Raw genomic sequence first — 20,225 nt, 5'->3', positions numbered from 1 at the left:
CAGGAGATTCGATCATGACAAAAAGACATTAAGCATCGCAAAACATCTTTACTAAGTGAAGAAATGTTATAAAAATAAAGAAATCAGACAAAAAAAGGAATAAACAGAACATGGAGTCTTCAAGAAAACAATGCTGTTTCCAGCCGGACGCTACTTCTCTTCTTTAGAGTGTCTAGACATGTTGGTAAGGACATTTGAGGCGCTATCTGAGGGGCGTGTATTCCCAATTCAAATGAAGTAACATGTAAGCATTTTCAGACGTAGGAGGAGTTAGGATATGATAGAAAATTTCACTGTTCGGTAAAAATTAAGTACATCAAATATTTGGTGGTGAATGATGTTGTAGAATTGCCTTTCCTCTTTTCCGTCACTGGTAAGTTGGAGATGATAACGCACATAACCATCCAATAGTTCTGACCGGAATTTAAAAGAATAGGTTAAAGAATGAAACATCTAGTGTGATTAGTTGTCACAGCATGAAGAGTTGTTCTCAACACACTCTGACGGAGTCGTGATCTCTAAATATTACCTGTACAACACCTGTCAAGTACGTTACCTTATCTTCAAATAAGGTCGCGTGCATCGACGTTTCAAACTATTCACGCGTTTAAGAAAAATAAAGCTCATAAACCCATTTTATCGAAGATTTGCAAACTGCTGGTCAGATACTTCGTCGAACGTGACATGATTACGCGAAGGCCGTTTCAGCACATCAAATTTCGCAGCAGTGCACGCATTATATTCAAAAGTAATAACGTTCCTGTTTTGATTTATTACACAACAGTCACACGAATTTCTGAAAGTGGTTACAAGTGTAGGGGGAAACTCGATAAATTCTCTGATATCTCTCAACCGCCTCACGCTCTGACCCTGATGTTAAAAAAGAAAATATCGTTCCACGTTCTCACCATCTGATTTGAAAAAAAAAACGAATGGTATAAAATGTGCCTGCCAGGTATCGAACCTGGGACCTTCCGCGTGTTAGGCGGATGTGATAACCACTACACCACAAGCACCTCCGTTTCTCGCTTTTTGCTGTTCAAGTTTTCAAAATAAAACGAAAACGTTCCAAAATTTCTATTTCGCAATCTAAACAAACGCAGATATAATGACAGCTTAAAGAATAACTATAAATAATACAGCACTCTCCTTTGTCTACCCAGGCAAAAAGTATTTTTCCAACGTGCTTACGTGTCTTTAAAAGACTTTATCGAGCCCACAGTATTCAACGTTTACACACCTCGTTCAATTGCCCTTAAACGTGCAAAACGCAGAGTTTTGTTTCCTCAGTCTTTTCTCTTTCTATCCAAAACTGAACAGAACATTTTCATAGCTTTAATTTCTCTATCAGAACTACTAAACAATAACGTAATGAGCGATTTAATACGTTTATTAAATCCATTAACAAAATTAATGGATCGTCTTAAATAATATTTAATCTTCGTTATTTTGTGACCAATTCTGGGATTCCACTCTGGCTGATGTTTCCTTATCACACACAACTTCTTCAAGGTGTTCAATACGACAAAGGTGCATGATGACTATCAAATTCCTCAAATGATAACCTTGTTCAAACGCGCTTTAGTTGCAATAGAACGTTGACAGTTGTGGGTTGTAGGAGATCACAGCGGTGGAATAAAGTCCAATGTACAAAAGAGATCTTATCTGTGTTGCAACATATCTCTTCGAAATCGATCTACTCTTCGAGACTGTCGTCCTCTCTCCAGGTTACACATCGTTCTTCACGTGCAAAATGCCATTACCAAAACAAAGAATTCTTGTTTAAGAAAAACGTTTCAGGAACCAGCTGCACCTAGAAAGAGAAAACACTTGAGAATAATAAATATTCTCCGGTCTTGGCATCGTAATTTCCTTTTACCTGTCTAGTCTGTACAATATTCAAGTGAACTAAATACAATTCTTGAATAAGTACGAAAAACAGGAGATTCGATCATGACAAAAAGACATTAAGCATCGCAAAACATCTTTACTAAGTGAAGAAATGTTATAAAATAAAGAAATCAGACAAAAAAAGGAATAAACAGAACATGGAGTCTTCAAGAAAACAATGCTGTTTCCAGCCGGACGCTACTTCTCTTCTTTAGAGTGTCTAGACATGTTGGTAAGGACATTTGAGGCGCTATCTGAGGGGCGTGTATTCCCAATTCAAATGAAGTAACATGTAAGCATTTTCAGACGTAGGAGGAGTTAGGATATGATAGAAAATTTCACTGTTCGGTAAAAATTAAGTACATCAAATAGTTGGTGGTGAATGATGTTGTAGAATTGCCTTTCCTCTTTTCCGTCACTGGTAAGTTGGAGATGATAACGCACATAACCATCCAATAGTTCTGACCGGAATTTAAAAGAATAGGTTAAAGAATGAAACATCTAGTGTGATTAGTTGTCACAGCATGAAGAGTTGTTCTCAACACACTCTGACGGAGTCGTGATCTCTAAATATTACCTGTACAACACCTGTCAAGTACGTTACCTTATCTTCAAATAAGGTCGCGTGCATCGACGTTTCAAACTATTCACGCGTTTAAGAAAAATAAAGCTCATAAACCCATTTTATCGAAGAGTTGTAAACTGCTTGTTAGATACTTCGTCGAACGTGACATGATTACGCGAAGGCCGTTTGAGCACATCAAATTTCGCAGCAGTGCACGCATTATATTCAAAAGTAATAACGTTCCTGTTTTGATTTATTACACAACAGTCACACGAATTTCTGAAAGTGGTTACAAGTGTAGGGGGAAACTCGATAAATTCTCTGATATCTCTCAACCGCCTCACGCTCTGACCCTGATGTTAAAAAAGAAAATATCGTTCCACGTTCTCACCATCTCATTTGAAAAAAAAAACGAATGGTATAAAATGTGCCTGCCAGGTATCGAACCTGGGACCTTCCGCGTGTTAGGCGGATGTGATAACCACTACACCACAAGCACCTCCGTTTCTCGCTTTTTGCTGTTCAAGTTTTCAAAATAAAACGATAACGTTCCAAAATTTCTATTTCGCAATCTAAACAAACGCAGATATAATGACAGCTTAAAGAATAACTATAAATAATACAGCACTCTCCTTTGTCTACCTAGGCAAAAAGTATTTTTCCAACGTGCTTACGTGTCTTTAAAAGACTTTATCGAGCCCACAGTATTCAACGTTTACACACCTCGTTCAATTGCCCTTAAACGTGCAAAACGCAGAGTTTTGTTTCCTAAGTCTTTTCTCTTTCTATCCAAAACTGAACAGAACATTTTCATAGCTTTAATTTCTCTATCAGAACTACTAAACAATAACGTAATAAGCGATTTAATACGTTTATTAAATCCATTAACAAAATTAGGGATCGTCTTAAATAATATTTAATCTTCGTTATTTTGTGACCAATACTGGGATTCCACTCTGGCTGATGTTTCCTCGTCACACACAACTTCTTCAAGGTGTTCAATACGACAAAGGTGCATGATGACTATCAAATTCCTCAAATGATAACCTTGTTCAAACGCGCTTTAGTTGTAATAGAACGTTGACAGTTGTGGGTTGTAGGAGATCACAGCGGTGGATTAAAGTCCAATGTACAAAAGAGATCTTATCTGTGTTGCAACATATCTCTTCGAAATCGATCTACTCTTCGAGACTGTCGTCCTCTCTCCAGGTTACACATCGTTCTTCACGTGCAAAATGCCATTACCAAAACAAAGAATTCTTGTTTAAGAAAAACGTTTCAGGAACCAGCTGCACCTAGAAAGAGAAAACACTTGAGAATAATAAATATTCTCCGGTCTTGGCATCGTAATTTCCTTTTACCTGTCTAGTCTGTACAATATTCAAGTGAACTAAATACAATTCTTGAATAAGTACGAAAAACAGGAGATTCGATCATGACGAAAAGACATTAAGCATCGCAAAACATCTTTACTAAGTGAAGAAATGTTATAAAAATAAAGAAATCAGACAAAAAAAGGAATAAACAGAACATGGAGTCTTCAAGAAAACAATGCTGTTTCCAGGCGGACGCTACTTCTCTTCTTTAGAGTGTCTAGACATGTTGGTAAGGACATTTGAGGCGCTATCTGAGGGGCGTGTATTCCCAATTCAAATGAAGTAACATGTAAGCATTTTCAGACGTAGGAGGAGTTAGGATATGATAGAAAATTTCACTGTTCGGTAAAAATTAAGTACGTCAAATAGTTGGTGGTGAATGATGTTGTAGATTTGCCTTTCCTCTTTTCCGTCACTGGTAAGTTGGAGATGATAACGCACATAACCATCCAATAGTTCTGACCGGAATTTAAAAGAATAGGTTAAAGAATGAAACATCTAGTGTGATTAGTTGTCACAGCATGAAGAGTTGTTCTCAACACACTCTGACGGAGTCGTGATCTCTAAATATTACCTGTACAACACCTGTCAAGTACGTTACCTTATCTTCAAATAAGGTCGCGTGCATCGACGTTTCAAACTATTCACGCGTTTAAGAAAAATAAAGCTCATAAACCCATTTTATCGAAGATTTGCAAACTGCTGCTCAGATACTCCGTCGAACGTGACATGATTACGCGAAGGCCGTTTCAGCACATCAAATTTCGCAGCAGTGCACGCATTATATTCAAAAGTAATAACATTCCTGTTTTGATTTATTACACAACAGTCACACGAATTTCTGAAAGTGGTTACAAGTGTAGGGGGAAACTCGATAAATTCTCTGATATCTCTCAACCGCCTCACGCTCTGACCCTGATGTTAAAAAAGAAAATATCGTTCCACGTTCTCACCATCTCATTTGAAAAAAAAAACGAATGGTATAAAATGTGCCTGCCAGGTATCGAACCTGGGACCTTCCGCGTGTTAGGCGGATGTGATAACCACTACACCACAGGCACCTCCGTTTCTCGCTTTTTGCTGTTCAAGTTTTCAAAATAAAACGATAACGTTCCAAAATTTCTATTTCGCAATCTAAACAAACGCAGATATAATGACAGCTTAAAGAATAACTATAAATAATACAGCACTCTCCTTTGTCTACCTAGGCAAAAAGTATTTTTCCAACGTGCTTACGTGTCTTTAAAAGACTTTATCGAGCCCACAGTATTCAACGTTTACACACCTCGTTCAATTGCCCTTAAACGTGCAAAACGCAGAGTTTTGTTTCCTAAGTCTTTTCTCTTTCTATCCAAAACTGAACAGAACATTTTCATAGCTTTAATTTCTCTATCAGAACTACTAAACAATAACGTAATAAGCGATTTAATACGTTTATTAAATCCATTAACAAAATTAGGGATCGTCTTAAATAATATTTAATCTTCGTTATTTTGTGACCAATACTGGGATTCCACTCTGGCTGATGTTTCCTCGTCACACACAACTTCTTCAAGGTGTTCAATACGACAAAGGTGCATGATGACTATCAAATTCCTCAAATGATAACCTTGTTCAAACGCGCTTTAGTTGTAATAGTACGTTGACAGTTGTGGGTTGTAGGAGATCCCAGCGGTGGAATTAAGCCCAATGTACAAAAGAGATCTTATCTGTGTTGGAACATCTCTCTTCGAAATCCATCTACTCTTCGAGACTATCGTCCTCTCTCCAGGTTACACATCGTTCTTCACGTTCAAAATGCCATTACCAAAACAAAGAATTCTTGTTTTAGAAAAACGTTTACAGGAACCAGCTGCACCTAGAAGGAGAAAACACTTGAGAATAATAAATATTCTCCGGTCTTGGCATCGTAATTTCCTTTTACTTGTCTTGTCTGTGCCAGGGATCGAGCCTGGGACGTGCCGCGTGTTAGGCGGATGTGATAACCACTATACCTCAAACACCTCCGTTTTTCGTTTTTTGCTGTTCAAATTTTGAAAATGAAAGATGACGTTCCAAAATTTCTATTTGGCAGTCTGAACAAACACTGAATAACAAAGAGTACCACAGTCAGCTACAACTTGTGGCTCCAGCACAACGAGATCGCATGATTACAAAAATATATACAACTTATATTTCCGAACTTATGATTAAACAAAACTTTCCTTAACGTTAGGTTAACGATATCTACTAACGTTCGAACTTGCTGTTCTCAACTGTTATGTTTCAAACATTTCATAATGTTTATTATTTTCAACCTTAATTTGCATCCATATATTGTGAACAACACCTGAACCAATGTTCTTAACTGGAATACCGACACATGTGAACACGACCAGTCAAACCAAAACTTGATGTTTGGAACAAGAATACAGACACATGTGAACACTACCAGTCAAATCAAAACTTGATGTTTGGAACAAGAATACAGATACATGTGAACACTATCAGTAAAAACAAAACTTGATGTTTGGAACAAGAATACAGACACATGTGAATACTACTAGTAAATCCAAAACTTGAAGTTTGGTACAAGAATACAGACACATGTGAACACTATCAGTAAAACCAAAACTTGATGTTTGGAACAAGAATACAGACACATGTCAACACTACCAGGAAAACCAAAAATTTATGTTTGGAACTAGAATACAGACACATGTGAACACTACCAGTAAAACCAAAACTTGATATTTGGAACAAGAATGCAGACACATGTGAACACTACCAGTAAAATATAAGCATGACTTTTGAGGTAGAACACAGACATGTGAATACCACCAACAAAATGTAAACATGACATTTTAAGCTAGAAGACAGACACGTGTGAACACTACCAGTGAAAAGTTAGCATGGCATTTTGAACTAGAAGACAGTAAAACCAAAACTGATCTTTGATCTAGTAAGAAATGAAAATGACACGAGTAGGATAAGATTATAAAAGCTACCTGGTTCTGTTATGTAAGTTAGATTGTAATTTCAATTTCACAAATAATATTTAACACGTTGGTCAAGCTATCAGTTAAACATACAAATCATGAACATCTCAGAATCATAGTTTTAGTTAAACAGCTTTAGATATAATCTGAACCAAATAATATAAATTTGAGGGTTTAAGACGCTCACATCAGACTATGGATGAAATAAACATAGTTGAATATAGATATCTCAAAAACAATAAATTACTTCATCTTATGTTGAATAAAGTAAAGTATTGATATATAACTCACAGACAGTTATTTACGAAATGAAAGTCGAGTAACTACACAACCTTTCGAAAATGATAAATTAGAAACGCTGGGTATAAATCCCAATACGTCTCACATGTTAAGCGAGTGGTTTTTTTTTATTACTATTATCCAACAGAAGAGATAAAAACCAATATATACGTACATACATACAGACGTGTGACATTTACAAAAATATTTACATATTACAGAAAACTTTTCACTTCCATATTAAAAATAAACTACTTTGCTATATGGTAATTTGATTTGTATTTCACATTCTTGTAACTCTGCCTCACCTGTATCGACATACCACTGGATAAACATTTGTACTTTGTCTACATCTGTATCCACATACCAGTGGATAAACATTTGTACTTTGTCTACATCTGTATCCACATACCACTGGATAAACATTTGTACTTTGTCTACATCTGTATCCACATACCACTGGATAAACATTTGTACTTTGTCTACACCTGTATCCACATACCAGTGGATAAACATTTGTACTTTGTCTACATCTGTATCCACATACCACTGGATAAACATTTGTACTTTGTCTACATCGGTATCCACATACCACTGGATAAACATTTGTACTTTGTCTACACCTGTATCCACATACCACTGGATAAACATTTGTACTTTGTCTACATCCGTATCCACATACCAGTGGATAAATATTTGTACTTTGTCTACATCTGTATCCACATACCAGTGGATAAACGTTTGTACTTTGTCTACATCTGTATCCCCATACCAGTGGATAAACATTTGTACTTTGTCTACATCTGTATCCACATACCACTAGATAAACATTTGTACTTTGTCTACACCTGTATCCACATACCAGTGGATAAACATTTGTACTTTGTCTACATCTGTATCCCCATACCAGTGGATAAACATTTGTACTTTGTCTACATCTGTATCCCCATACCAGTGGATAAACATTTGTACTTTGTCTACATCTGTATCCCCATACCAGTGGATAAACATTTGTACTTTGTCTACATCTGTATCCACATACCAGTGGATAAACATTTGTACTTTGTCTACACCTGTATCCACATACCAGTGGATAAACATTTGTACTTTGTCTACATCTGTATCCACATACCACTGGATAAACATTTGTACTTTGTCTACATCGGTATCCACATACCACTGGATAAACATTTGTACTTTGTCTACACCTGTATCCACATACCAGTGGATAAACATTTGTACTTTGTCTACATCTGTATCCCCATACCAGTGGATAAACATTTGTACTTTGTCTACATCTGTATCCCCATACCAGTGGATAAACATTTGTACTTTGTCTACATCTGTATCCACATACCAGTGGATAAACATTTGTACTTTGTCTACATCTGTATCCACATACCAGTGGATAAACATTTGTACTTTGTCTACACCTGTATCCACATACCAGTGGATAAACATTTGTACTTTGTCTACATCTGTATCCACATACCACTGGATAAACATTTGTACTTTGTCTACATCGGTATCCACATACCACTGGATAAACATTTGTACTTTGTCTACACCTGTATCCACATACCAGTGGATAAACATTTGTACTTTGTCTTTGAATTTGAATCTCAAAATATATTTTATTCTTAAGTTTGGCTTTATAATATACAAAAAGAGTTGGTTTAGTTTCACCATGTCTTGTTATTTTCCTCGACGTAAACACAACATATTTGACTAATGAGATGGCATAACACGTTATCGGTTGTAGTGATTTTTCTTTATTGTAATATCCAGATATTATTGTTAGTTTAAATTGTTTAATACTAAAAGACTTATTTGTGATTAATACAAAAAGATTCTTAACGTAATCCCACAGAGACATTGTTTCTTCACATTCCATATAAAGATGTTCAATTGTTTCACTACATTTGCTGCAAAGACAACAACTGTCATAATCTACTAAATTCATATTTTTTAGTTTCGTATCAGTTATCAACGACTTATATAAAAATAAATAATATATATCAGCCATTAGATTTTCATTATACTCTGAATATGCACTATTCCACATAGCTCTCCCATTGTAGAGTCTCTATAGCATTGAAATGTGGATCCCAACTAAGTTTAACCCTATTATTACTTAACTCATATTGACATAAATGATTTTTAAAGCGATACTGACAACATCAATCAACTTATTATTTACATGAACATAAAGTTTACATGGTAACACTACCAAACCATATTCTACTGAATAGGTCAACTTCTCAATTGCCTTTCTCCAACTCTGAGGAAAAGCATTCGGTAATATTTGAACATATCTTTCAAGGCTGTTAATTGTGATGTTCGTCAAAGATGGAAAATTTTCCAGTAAACATTTAATTAATTGTTTTTTGAATTTCGCGCAAAGCAATTCGAGAGCTATCTACGCTAGCCGTCCCTAATTTAGCAGTGTAAGACTAGAGGAAAGGCAGCTAGTCATCACCACCCACCGCCAACTCTTGGACTACTCTTTTACCAACGAATAGTGGGATTGGCCGTCACATATAACGCCCTCACAGCTGAAACGGCGAGCATATTTTTGGTGCGACCGGGATCGACCCCGCGACCTTCAGATTACGAATCGAACGCCTTAACACACTTGATCATGCTGGGCCGTCATTTAATTAATATTGTATGTTTAAAAAATCCTGGCATTACTTCATAACACAAATAATTAACACAAACGATATTACTTTTAATTATTAATTCACTGTACAAATAATTACCGTAAAATATTTTAATATGTGGATTTAAAAATAATGGTTCTTTCATAATACTTTGTAATGTTTCTGGAAATATAGAACCTGGTTTACCTATCTCAGACCAATCCAACAATAAGTATTTATAAAACAATAGCACATGTTTCATATATTTTGGTTGAATATGACATTTCAAAACTACCCAATATAATTTGAGACTTCCATATAAATTTGGCTCGGCATGGTCAGGTGGGTAAGGTGTTCGATTCGTAATCTCAGGGTCGAGGGTTCGAATTCCCGTTGCACCAAACATGCTCACTCTTTCAGCCGCGTAGGCGTTATAATGTGACGGTCAATCCTACTATTTTTGGTAAAAGAATAGCCCAAGAGCTGGCGGTGGGTAGTAATGAATAGCTGCCTTCCCTCTTTTGTCTTACACTGCTAATTTAGGGATGGCTTGCGCAGATAGCCCTCGTGTATCTTTGCACGAAATTCAAAAACAAACCAACAATTCTACATTTTCATACCTACTCTATAAATCATCTAAACTTAAAAAGGCTATTGTTTATCTCTAATATGTACCTTCACTCTCTCAGTTAAATAGACTTATTTCACACATACCTTCTGCTTTGCTTGCGTTTAATCAGTTTTACCACGAACTTTACAAAAACGTTTGATATTGGCAAATTTTCTTTTACCTTGTGTTACAAATAATAATAAATAAGTAAATAAAATAATAAATCAGTTCTTAATTAAATGGAACAATAATAAAAGCAGAATACGCTGCAAACGACACTTTACCACACATCAGAAATCAGGACACTAAAAGGAAGGAAATTTTGTTTGGGTAACTTGATATGTCATACAAAACACATACAAGAACCAGAAGGAATGTGTCTGGTTTTTCTTTGATTAAAATAGCTTTAGCAAATTTTTATTTTCTCCAAACACATTGTTATTTTGATTGATTTTAATCAAATTATCGAGTTAGGAAAATAATTATTAATATGGTTGATATAATAAAAATAACTCGGCATATTTAAAGAAATTTTTATCAGAGAAATGCCAGGTACTCTGATAATGCGATAAAACTAAACATAAGTCACCCCCAGTACGAAATTCACCCCTAGCGGAGGATAGGACACACATAAAATGTGGTTTGAAATGGTTAAAGTTAAGCACAAAACTGCACAATGAGTTATCCATACTCTGCCCACCACGAGTATCGAAACCTGGTATCTAGCTTTGTAAATCCACAGACATATCGCTTTGGTTTGAATTTTGCGAAAAGCAGGACAAGGGCTATCTCTGCTTGCTTTTCATAATTTAGCAACCATAAACTAGAGGAAAAACAGCTTAACATGATCCACCACCAGCTCTTGGACTATGCTTTCACTAGCAAAGAATGGGACTGACCGTCGCATATAATGCCCCGTGGATGAAAGAGCAAGCATTTTTGGTGACAGAGATTCGAACCCATGACTCTTAAATTCAGAGTCAAGCGCCTTAAACACCAGATCAAACTAAGTATACAACAGCTGTATATAAGTTATGAGAAAATTAGAGTGTAGTGCAGCGATTCACTACCTCTAATCTTGTACCTGATCTCAAAATGAAGGTTCTTGGGTTCGAACCGTGCGTATTTAGTTTCATAGTGTATTTATAGAAGTGGAATGTTTAGAGAGATGATTAATGTAATCATGATGCTAATATCTGTATGTATTTCATTACTCACAATCCCCAACTGTAACAGAATAGAGGTTTGGGAACAATGTATTTAAGACTATAAAGTGATATATGAACACCTGTAACTATTCATTGTAAGAAAACGTAATTTGCGCAGAGTCTTAATAAAAAAAAGTGCTAAGGTTGTAATACATAACAGTATCTATCCAGGCAAATACTAGCGATCAGAACATAGATTATTGTTTATCTAAGCAAATACCAGAGATATAAACATAGGTTACTATTTATCCAGACGAGTACTAGAAATCAATAAAACGTGCACATGTCATGAATCACGAGTAGAATTAAGCACTCTCTTGGCTAGAACACAGCATGACATATGAACCATAAAAGCAAGAAATGAAAATACTTGTTACTTTTAATTTCAGGTTGAAAGTACATCTAGTTCACATGGTGCCATTCGTTACTAAGATATAGTTAGTTTTTTACCTGTTTTTTTCTTTAATTTTGACTTACTGTGTTTTTCCAAAGAATATTACAAAATGTAGCTTTTGGTAGGACCCGGGAACAATGAGGAAGACAGCACCAACAAAGTTATTGAATGGTGAAGAAGGAAACATTTGCGTGTTTTGTAGAAAGACCACAAGACAACCTTTAGAATCTTGAGTATGAGTTTGTTTCTGTTGCTGTCATTAGTGAAAATGTACAGTCTCTTACCTTACTGGACCTGTTCATTTTCAGGTCACCACTTTAGTTTCATTGGTCAATGGACTTTCAGAATGACCAGTAAGTTGGAATGATCATATGGAGGTAGTGAGAAGATTTGGCACTAAACTAATGACTAACACACTTCTGGTTTCGGTTTATGATACAACAGTTTATCTGTTTACACGTTTTAAGAGCCAAACTGAAAGAAGAACTGTCTGAGCTGGATAACATTATAACGAGTTGTATATGTGACTGCAATGCATCCAAGAGAAGAGAACCTAAAACTTTGCACACATAGTAAGGGGATAGTGTGGGTGTGACTGCAATGCATCCAAGAGAAGAGAACCTAAAACTTTGCACACATAGTAAGGGGATAGTGTGGGTGTGACTGCAATGCATCCAAGAGAAGAGAACCTACAACTTTGCACACATAGTAAAGGGATAGTGTGGGTGTGACTGCAATGCATCCAAGAGAAGAGAACCTAAAACTTTGCACACATAGTAAGGGGATAGTGTGGGTGTGACTGCAATGCATCCAAGAGAAGAGAACCTAAAACTTTGCACACATAGTAAGGGGATAGTGTGGGTGTGTACCGAGGTACTATGTGTTAGATTTGACTCAAATAAGGCCAGTTTTTGCTCTATAGTTCTTTAGCCTAATTATTCTACTTCGTAAAGGTCTATAGAAAAGTATAATTTTTCTCTATCTTACTCAATACACTATTTTCAACATAAACTTGGGAACTCTAAACATTTGAAGTGAACTAAGTTTTGGAAACAGAAACAGAGAATACTGCAAATTTCGAAGACTGAAAAATAATCAGATAAAATCACAGTAATAAAATAATCGAATCTGAGAAACTAAAGTAAAACTATTTGTTTTTAAAAAGGGTTGGACTGAATTAAGATTGGAAAATGGTAAAATAAAAATCATTAAAGAATTAGTGCATTGGGTAGCTATAGAAATAATTAACATAAAGGAGAAACTGGTATATTAAGCCTCAGTGAATCATGAGGGGACATTAGAATCCTGTGACAAATCGTGTTTATATTATACTACTTAAAAATAAAGCAAACAATTCTGAGTTACGTTATTAAGTTATATAAACATACTTTTTTAAATTTAAAAGCTTTTACAAGTAGTAAATGCGTAGTGTTTTTTTCTGGGCAGCTACTGTAAGTGTTTTACAAACATATGAGCAGATGGTGGGATATTTTATCCCAAAAATTACGAACATGCATATGATACGCTACTGCATTATCCATCTGAATATTTTAAAGAATGAAGGTGTGTATATGGCCTCAAACAAATAACGTTTGTAAAGACAAATAACAAGCTGAATACAAGATAATGAACATACAAGGTTAAGTAACAATAACGTTTGTAAAGACAAATAACAAGCTGAATACAAGATAATGAACATACAAGGTTAAGTAACAACTGAACATCCTTACTTGTTCACAAATGATTCAGAATAACATTAGTTAAGCTGGCAGAAGGTATCCAGGTTTACGTACAACCTCAAATAACTGATTTATGATTTAAGTTTTTTCCACTTGGCACATAGAACATTAACAGAACAGGAATGAATCAGAATTGAAAACTTTTATTTTCAAATACTTCAGACTGATATAACGTGTAAAATACATGAACCGAGTTATACACATTAGTTTCAATAAGTGATATTATCAAACATACCTTGACACGTGCAGAACACTACACACCAATAAGAATAGCAACTGCTGTTTTTATCCATTCATAAATAATTAATAGGTTTCCAAGATCATGCAGGCATCAAAATTTATAGATCTTTACAAATTGGTTTAATGATAAATTGTATTTTGGTACAAACTATTGAACATACAAATAAAATAGACAACAAAAATATGAACTAAACTCAGTTTCAGTATAAAAACAACAACAGAATGAACTGTGTCACAAGAAATGTTTGTGAAAATAAGATAAAGTTGAGTTTTATACTTTATTCATCTGATTCAGAAGTGTTGGTTTCTTCACATTGAGCGAGATACTTTGTTCTGGAACATTTCTACAGAGATCCTGTGTACACAAGTTAGCTAGGTAGTTAATTATTGGCACAATAACAATGTTAGTTGTAGCCCTTGTTAAAACCACACAAAACTGATTAGTTCATCTTCTGTGGTCAGAGAGCTGTGCTGGCTCTGATGGGAGGTAACTGGTCATCCATAGTCATCGACAAGAGAAATTGATAGTTTGGTAAAATGTCCACTTCTGTTGGTTAATGTTGCAAAAGAAACTCTTCAGGGTGTTGGATGAGAAACCTTTGAAGTGTTGCTTTGTTTGTTAGGAACATCTTTGTTTTATCTTCTGATAGATCAGTTTCAGACATTCACATTGTTATTACAGACAATGCTTGAGATACTAACTCGTCAGTAATGGAAGATGGATCGTTTTACTCTGAAACATTTTCGAGTGCGTCAATCTTAATTTTTTACTTACTTTCAGCCACCCTTTCTTACTGGTGAAATATAGATAGTTTATACTGTCTCGTCCACTCAGGTTATAGTTCAACAGAAGTGGCGGCATGTTGAAGAACTACTTTCAAAGCTGAATCAAGTGATATATCGATATAGTCGATAACTGGTGCGTCCTTTCAACACAACTTGGCATCAGCTCGGGCTATTTTAGTTGTGTGTTGAAGTGTCCTCCCCAGTGGGATTGTGATATGTCTGCGGACTCACACCATAAGATACCGGGTTTCGATACCAGTGGTAGAAAAAAACAGATAGCTAATTGTGTAGCTTTGCGCTTAACTCCAAACGAACGAACTTCAATCCTTAACAAAACAAAAATAAAAATGCACACAAACAACAAGAAATACTTCAACAGTGTGTATCAAGATGTTTCTCTTATGCAGTTGTTCAAGTTTTCCGGTGACATTATCAAGAGAAACTGAAGATAAACAAACAAACTTTGATCCAAACGCTTGCTCTAAAACTGCGATATGGGAGCCGAAGTATTAGACAAGTTTAGATTTCAATGTGCTTGAGCGATAGCTGTCTGTATCAGACACTTTTAGATAACGTAGATACATCTGTCTGTGCATATTATGTGAAGGTTTGATCATATAATTGAAATGATCAAAACGTAATAGTTGGAAACACTAATTTATTTTAGTTTAATATTTTCAGTATACTAATATTTTGATCATAAAGAAGGGAATGAAAGTTTTTCTGATAATTTTGATGGGTGGGTAGGTTTTATGGTGCAAAGCAACTAGGTTACCTGCGCCCTGATAATTTGGGATCAGTCCTTTGTTAGCAGAGACTGTATTATTCATCTACGTATGCCCCCCGCTAGTACAGCGGTATGTCTCCCGATTTACAACGCTGAAAGCAGGGATTCGATTCCCCTCGGTTGGCTCAGTAGATAGCCCTACGTGGCTTTGCTATAAGAAAACACACTTATCTGCATATGTAGTGAGACATATGGTAAAACATCTGGGGAGCACCTTAAGGTACATCACATTATGCTAAGTACGGTCTATCTGGGCAGAAAACAACCAGAGGAAGTGCCTTATATTAGGTACAGAGATCAACATGTGAAGTTTCTCCAGGCAAAACCCAGAGGAAAGTGTCTAAGATATATAGGATTAGTCCGAGCATAGTCCACTTGGACAAAAATATACAGGGAAAGCACTTTGGTATTCTACTGAGTAAGTCAAATACAGTCCAACTGGGCAGAAACATCTAGTGGAAGTTACTTGGATATATAATACTATGGCTAAGTGATGCCTATCCAGACAAAATACATCTGGAGGAGGCACCTTGAGATATATGAGATTATGCCTAGTGTGATCCACCTTGGCAGAAAACAACCAATGGAAGGGCCTTGCATAAGATACAGAGGTCACAAGTGAGGTCTACCCAGGCAAAACCCTGGGTGAAGCACCTAAGATATACAGGATTAGTCCATGTGTGGGCCACCTGAACAAAAACATACAGGGGAAGCACTTTGGAATTCTATTGAGTAAGTAAAGTGCAGTCCAACTGGACAGAAAAGTCCAGAGGAAGCTCCTTGAAGAAGAATGTATATTATGATCAAGAAGTGCAGTCAGCCTGTATAAAATATCTTGGGGTAGTGAATAGGATCCAGAATAGTATATCATTACTTATTCAGTAATTATAATGATGACAGTCTTTTCCTTGCTGACTGAATATGTATATGGTATGAGTTTTATTTCTTCTATTCTACAATCCCACTCATGAGAAAATCTCTATAGTCTATCATTCTCCACAAGAAGAAAGAGAGTGAAAATACGTTGAGGAGTCTGGAGGAACAACACATTAAAAACTGTGCAATGGATGTCTGCAATTCCCTATTCTAAAAGCAGAAAAACCCGAATTGTAAGAATCATGAATAAGTGGTAATTAGCAAAAAACCCATCTGCTTTACTCATGAAATCCATGAGTGATGGTCTTTTGTATAAAATAAATTGACAATAAAAGTTTGATATAAACACATATACCAATGAGAAGGCATCAAGCAGTATTACAGAAATACCACATCTCTACAGTGAGCACTTAGAAATATACATATTTAGTACAAAGACTTAATATTAACCATATAAGATCAAGAAACATCCACCACTAGGTGGAGGTATGATGTATATTAACTAAAAAAGGTAATAACAGGTCAACTTACCCCAGTCAAGGGTAAGAGATGTCTGGAGAATTGCTACAGGACGAAGATGATACGTGAACAAGAAAGACATAGCCAAGTCATGAAGAGTGTGTGTTATGTGTGTATTGGAAGCCGCCCCCGCACCTGCTTGAATGATCTCCTCTGAAGTTTGACCAATTCAAGCAGCTAAGGAGATAGTTAAGTGACTGATTTGGTGCAATGAAACACCGTGTAACCAGCAACATTCTATTGACAAATCAGAATACACTAGCCATAAGAGTTGCTGAACCCAGGCAGAAAGGTTAACAGGAGGTAGGCCCCAAGATACAGAGGAATTTCAGGGAATAAATAGGCAGGAACCGGAGCCACAAAAGGAGACAGCACAAGACATATAACAATGCAAGGAACACATAAGACAGAGAAGACAATCCAGATCCAAATTGTGAGTACCTGTGAAAAATAAATGGTAAGGAAATGGAATAAAAAGCAAAATAACCTTTATAGGTAGCAGAAGATAAATGCAGATAAAGGATAACGTAAGAGGAATGGTGAAGGATATGGAAAGCATTAATGGTATAACCATTGAAACAACAATCACATGCCAAGAGGAGAAGAAAATTTGTCTTAAAGAAGAGACAGTACAAAGAACACATAGCAATAGGTTAAAAGGGAAAACCAGACAGGGAATTAATAACAAGACTAAGATCACAATCTGAAAGAAGAAAAGGACATGGAGGACAAACAAGTTGAAAAGAACAGAAGAGGAATGAATAATCAAGGAGGTGAAAGCCTTACAGAACTGGAAGAAATGAGATATTGACAGAACAGCCTAATAACTAGCAACCATTGACATGGACAAATAATCAAATAACCAATTAATAATTGGGAAAGATGAGAAACAGAAGGACAGAAGTTACAGTGATACAATAAGTAAAGAGCTGGAATTACACTTACTAGGATGTTGGACCATGAAATCCCCATGTACTACATGACAGCTACTACACAAGATATTGAACTTTCTGAGAAAATAAATTGTACCATTGAGAAGTAAAATATTCATACCAGGTCCTGTTAAAAATAAATTTACGTCTAATTACTAGGTTGTAAAATAACAAAATACTCTGGTGTGTGTTCTGATGGATTAATGGTTGGTAGAATTCTTGTGGATTTGAAGAACAGGTGTGTCATCATTAAAGCCACGAATAAAAACCATCAGGATGAAACATTTCAAGATGTGAGGTTCTAAAGTTAAGGTTTTCATATTAAAGAGCATCATAAGTAGTCAGCTTTGAGGAAAGAATTAGGTAGTGTGATGTCAAATCTTGACATAAAAGACAGTTTACTGCTTCCCAAGAGCTGGGAAGGTCTTACAGCTGATAAATACCAGATATTACACATCTTGAATACGAAATATCAAGAAAATTTTTCTATCGAAGCTCACGACTTAGGCCAAACAAATAAAATATTTAATTAGATTCATACTTGAGATGCAGCCTTAATACGTCATCCACATGATACCCATTTGCAAAATAGGCTGAAGCTTCCATGGTTAGAAATCATGAAGAAGCAAGGAGTATTAGAATTGAGGCCCAGTCCACGGGTAATATTTACCATATTTGTAAAAAAAAGGAAGGATCCACAAGGTTGTGTATGACCTAATGAAAAGTAAATAAGGATCCACAAGGTTGTGTATGACCTAATGAAAGGTAAATAAGGATCCACAAGGTTGTGTATGACCTAATGAAAGGTAAATAAGGATCCACAAGGTTGTGTATGACCTAATGAAAAGTAAATAAGGATCCACAATGTTGTGTATGACCTAATGAAAGGTAAATAAGAATCCACAAGGTTGTGTATGACCTAATGAAAGGTAAATAAGGATCCACAAGGTTGTGTATGACCTAATGAAAGGTAAGTAAGGATCCACAAGGTAGTGTATGACCTAATGAAAGGTAAATAAGGATCCACAAGGTTGTGTATGACCTAATGAAAGGTAAATAAGGATCCACAAGGTTGTGTATGACCTAATGAAAGGTAAGTAAGGATCCACAAGGTAGTGTATGACCTAATGAAAGGTAAATAAGGATCCACAAGGTTGTGTATGACCTAATGAAAGGTAAATAAGGATCCGCAAGGTTGTGTATGACCTAATGAAAGGTAAATAAGGATCCACAATGTTGTGTATGACCTAATGAAAGGTAAATAAAGTCACAAAGAAAGTTAACGTTTTGTTATCTGACATTGTTTCTTCTCTACACAAATTACTTGAAAACCAAATAAGTTTTCTTGAACTTTTAACTGTGAACAACAATTTTTGAAGAAGAAGCTGATAAGGACTCTTGTACTGACAAACCCAACTCTGGGTTTGTTTCTGTTTTGTTTTGTTTTAATTTCGTGCAAAGCTACTCGAGGGCTATCTGTGCTAGCCGTCCCTAATTTAGCAGTGTAAGACTAGAGGGAAGGCAGCTAGTCATCAGCACCCATCGCCAACTCTTGGGCTACTCTTTTACCAACGAATAGTGGGATTGACCGTCACATTATAACACCCCCACGGTTGAAAAGGGGAGCATGTTTAGTGCGATGGGGATGCGAACCCGCGACCCTCAGATTACGAGTCGAACACTTTAACCCATCTGGCCATGCCAGGCCACCCCCAACTCTGGGAGATTCACTTTTATAGATACAAATAGCAGTAGTTTAGCAATGAAAGTTGCATTGTCATAAGTACATGGTAAAGAACATGTTGTTTTATAATATAGTAAAGGAATGAATACTGTAAGAAAGAGATATTGTGCAATAAGAAATGAGCTACTATTTATTGTTTGAGTCTTAACTCATTTATATCATAATATATATATATGGATTATAGTAACTACTGTGAGCAGATCATGTAGCATTGATAGGCTGGTAAAATATTGTAATCGTGAGGGCCAGAGAAAAAGATGGCTCCAAAACTCCAGGAGTGCAGCTTTAAAATTGTGTATCATGCGAACGTAACCATGGAAATAGTGACACAGTGTCCTAAAGAGCTGCTGAAGAACGTGAAATCTGTAAAAAGAAAAAAATACAAGATCATAAAAACAACTAACCTAAATTACAACAGAGTGCAGTCCAATATAAGATATCTACAGGTGATGATGAAATGATAACGTGATATAACACTCAACTGAAAGAGGCCCAAGCAAGAGACAGCTTGAAACCAATTATTCAGTAGATTAAGAACAGTTAAAAAACTCTCATAGCAAATAGTTGCTCCATACAACCCAAATAAAAAGGTGTACTGGGATCCATTATACCTGTAAGAATACTTTATATGTCAGAAAAGTAAAGATATAAATGGACAGA

General features: G+C 35.9%; 1 protein-coding gene and 1 non-coding gene across 2 annotated transcripts in view; both read right to left on the bottom strand.

The window, feature by feature from the left end:
* Positions 1-16,971, bottom strand: part of LOC143250361 (plexin-B-like) — a 170,116-nt gene extending 153,145 nt beyond the window's left edge. Inside the window, exon 1 of the mRNA XM_076500805.1 lies at positions 16,902-16,971. Within this exon, the coding sequence (XP_076356920.1) occupies positions 16,902-16,971 (70 nt within the window). The remainder of the gene's footprint in view (positions 1-16,901) is intronic.
* On the bottom strand, positions 4,820-4,892 carry TRNAV-AAC (transfer RNA valine (anticodon AAC)). The gene has a single exon. It is a non-coding gene; the product is annotated as a tRNA-Val (tRNA).
* Positions 16,972-20,225: the final 3,254 nt, after the last annotated feature.

Source organism: Tachypleus tridentatus, chromosome 5 (genome assembly GCF_004210375.1).
Source record: "Tachypleus tridentatus isolate NWPU-2018 chromosome 5, ASM421037v1, whole genome shotgun sequence".
Taxonomy (NCBI): domain Eukaryota; kingdom Metazoa; phylum Arthropoda; class Merostomata; order Xiphosura; family Limulidae; genus Tachypleus; species Tachypleus tridentatus.
Note: the sequence above shows the minus strand (reverse complement) of the source record. Positions and strands in the feature narration are given on the sequence as shown.